The 3,408-nt window shown below is 42.5% G+C and overlaps 1 gene segment (V, D, J or C); it reads left to right on the top strand.

Moving 5' to 3' along the window:
• Positions 1-2,172: 2,172 nt before the first annotated feature.
• Positions 2,173-2,683, top strand: LOC109199558 (Ig kappa chain V region 3381-like). The segment is given in 2 exon segments: positions 2,173-2,229; positions 2,337-2,683. Coding segments are annotated over 2 exon segments (384 nt in total).
• The last annotated feature ends 725 nt before the right edge of the window (positions 2,684-3,408 follow it).

Genomic DNA, 3,408 nt, shown 5'->3' with positions numbered 1-3,408 from the left:
AATCACCGTTTAGCCTGGTACCAAAAGGAAGATGGAGGAGTTCCTAAACTGCTCATTCACTCTGCTAGCACTCGACAATCAGGGACTTCAGATCGTTTTACAGGCAGTGGATCAAACTCTGACTTCACTCTGACCATCAGTGGAGTCCAGGCTGAAGATAAAGCAATGGTAAATGGTACACGGACTGGTTCTTATATAACACTTTTCTACTCTGCTTGAGCAATCAAAGCTCTTCATAAAACGCCTCATTCACAGACGTTCATATAAACACTAAATCCTATGCCTGAGTGCTTTCTATCTATGTCTGTGAAGGTTCTCAGTCATCCAGGTCATCGTAGTCAAAGGAGTTAGCAAAGAAAAGCGTCTGGACTTCTTTGAGTTGCTTGAAGACGTTTCACCTCTCATCCGAGAAGCTTCTTCAGTTCTAAGGTCAAATGGCCGAGAGTCCCAGATTTAAACCCAGTGGGAGTATCCCCCCAAGGAGGGACAAAGGACCCCCTGGTGATCCTCTAATCACATGCGCCAAGGTGTGAAAGTGGGTGTGGGACCTAATCAGCCAGGGTTTCGGGTGAGCTCATTGTGAAACCTGGCCCCACCCTATCATGTGATTTCCTGAGGTCAGATGGCCCAGGATGTGAGTGGGCGTTAAGGCGTCTGGGGAGGGAACTCAAAACTGGATTATAGATGGCAGACAGTTGGTGTCGTAAACCACCGCCTCTGTTCAAAGATGGTCGCTCACAGTGGACATAGATGGCCTCTTTCACTCCTCTTTCAAACCATCTGTCCTCTCTGTCCAATATGTGAACATTGGCATCCTCGAAAGAGTGACCTTTATCCTTAAGATGCAGGTGGACTGCTGAGTCTTGTCCTGTGGAGGTGGCTCTTCTATGTTGTGCCATGCGCTTGTGAAGTGGCTGTTTGGTCTCTCCAATGTAGAGGTCTGGGCATTCCTCGCTGCACTGTACAGCATACACCACGTTGTTCAGTCTGTGTTTTGGAGTTTTGTCTTTCGGGTGAACCAGTTTGTGTCTGAGTGTGTTGTTGGGTCTGAAGTACACTGGGATGTCGTGCTTGGAGAAAACTCTCCTGAGTTTCTCTGATACACCGGCTACATAGGGGATGACAATGTTGTTGCGTCTGTCTTTCTTATCCTCCCTCGCTGGTGTCTGATCTTCTTTTCTGTGCCTCTTTGCTGACTTTATGAACGCCCAGTTAGGATAACCGCATGTTTTCAGTGCTTCCTTTACATGTGTGTGTTCCTTCTTTTTCCCTTCAGGCTTAGAGGGAACTGATCAATATCTGAGTAATATTATTCATAATTAGGCACTAACACACATGGTGTCTTGATGCATGCTCAATCATCTAGATAAGTAAAACCCACAAGGTTGATTCGGTTCATCTGGATGTAATGTTATCAGTGGGAGAAACATTTCATCACTCATCCAAGTGACTTCTTCAGTCTCAGCTGACTGCAGGTTTCCCCAAACCTTATAAACAGTACATTTGCATAATAACTGAAACCAGCCCAGTGAATGAACAGTGGGCTGGGAGGTCAGTTCGTTGATCATTAATATGCAAATTCTCATGACCATTAATAAACAGCCAATGATCAACGGCCATGAGTAAGACACACAGTCTGGTGCAAAGATTCAGTAAAGTTCTGATGATGTGCTGCTTATTTGTTTTTATGCTGTAATCTTTATAGTGTAGTACAGAGCAAGATGAAGAAATGATGACTTTTCTTCATGCAAATATTTACCTACTGTATTGCCAGATTTGAAGTATGTCACAGAATAGCCTGCCCAATCCTCACAACCAAAGCTTGCTCAGCATAAGACGCACAATGTAAAACTTCAAAAAAATACTTTTAAAAGTAATCAACAAAATGCAAATTGCTGATTTTATGAAAAACTCAATGGATTAATTAAAAAGACTAAGAGAAAAATCTGATGTAATTACAGCAGACTGAAATACCAAATCACTGATTCTTGAACACAGAGTAAACCTTTTATAATGGACAAGGGCATTTCCATGATTTCCATAGAGAGGCACTTTGCATCAGCAGCACCATGCTCCAGTGCTCTGGGAGAGTTTATAGTCCTGAGAGTTGAACACTGGATGACTGACAGCTGTCCTTCATCACAACAGAAGCCACAGAAATCCTCCTCATCAAAAACATGACTTTGATCTGCGTCCTCATCTGGACTCTCCTCTGCTGCTGCTTCACAGGTAAAGTCCAGAGAATCAAACTCCTCTCCTCTATCAACATCTGTCCCTCTGAAATGAAGCCCACAAAACCATGAAGCTGCTTTATGTTTTTGTCTCTGTATCCTCAGAGTCCAGAGGACAGATCACAGTGACTCAGCCTGGAGCAGTGAGCTCTGCTGTGGGAGGATCTGTGAGCATCAAGTGTAGGACCAGTCAGGATGTTTTTGTTCAAAGCAACTCTCACTGTTTAGCCTGGTTCCAACAGAAAGATGAAAAACCTCCCAAACGGTTCATTTACTACACTAGCATTCGAGATTCAGGGATTCCAGCTCGTTTTACAGGCAGTGGATCAAACTCTGACTTCACTCTGACCATCAGTGGAGTCCAGGCTGAAGATGCAGCAGTTTATTACTGTCAGAGTTATCACTACATCAACAATCAAGGTGTGTTCACACAGTGAAAAACAGTCGTACAAAAACCTCCCTCAGTCAGACTGAACAGAAGCTGAACTGACGGCTGCAGCTGGAAGATACTGCAGAGACTGATACAGTTCACTGAGGACACACACACACACACACACACACACACACACACATACACACACACACACACACACACACACACACACAAATAAATTTTCTCTCAAAGGCATTTAGCACAGATTTGTGCTTAATTAACTACAGAAAAAAGAGTGGGCCACTAACAGAAACCAAGATCAGTCTTAGTAATGACCTTTTACCTTAAAAGTGGAGACACTAAATCTATATCAAGCCATAAAAATCTGAAGACAAAAATCTGGAAATGTTCCTGGTCAGCGAGGATCACAATAAAAACAATACACCGGTGAATCGCAGATTTTACTGTAAATATATCATCAAACATGAACATGAGAAGGTGTTTTCATTTTTTGAAAAATGAAAAAGGTCATTATCTATTTGCACTGTGAAGTGCTGTCCAATGACTTTCCAACTACTCCAATGAGTAAAATTGGCTCCAACATCTTTCACAGATGATGTGACATTCTTCAGATCAGTTTTCCTTCTTCATCATTTTCTTTTCCAATTATGCTGATAAAATTTCATCTTGGAACTGTTCCTGCTTTTTTAAAGTTTTTTTCTGGCAAAGTCTATTCCAGTCTTCCAGTTCTTGAGTGTAACCAGCAGTTTACAACTAGTAACAGTTTCCTTTCATGAAGATGAC

The sequence above is a fragment of the Oreochromis niloticus genome, unplaced genomic scaffold (genome assembly GCF_001858045.2).
Source record: "Oreochromis niloticus isolate F11D_XX unplaced genomic scaffold, O_niloticus_UMD_NMBU tig00000736_pilon, whole genome shotgun sequence".
Taxonomy (NCBI): Eukaryota; Metazoa; Chordata; class Actinopteri; order Cichliformes; family Cichlidae; genus Oreochromis; species Oreochromis niloticus.
This window is presented reverse-complemented; position numbering and strand designations above follow the sequence as displayed.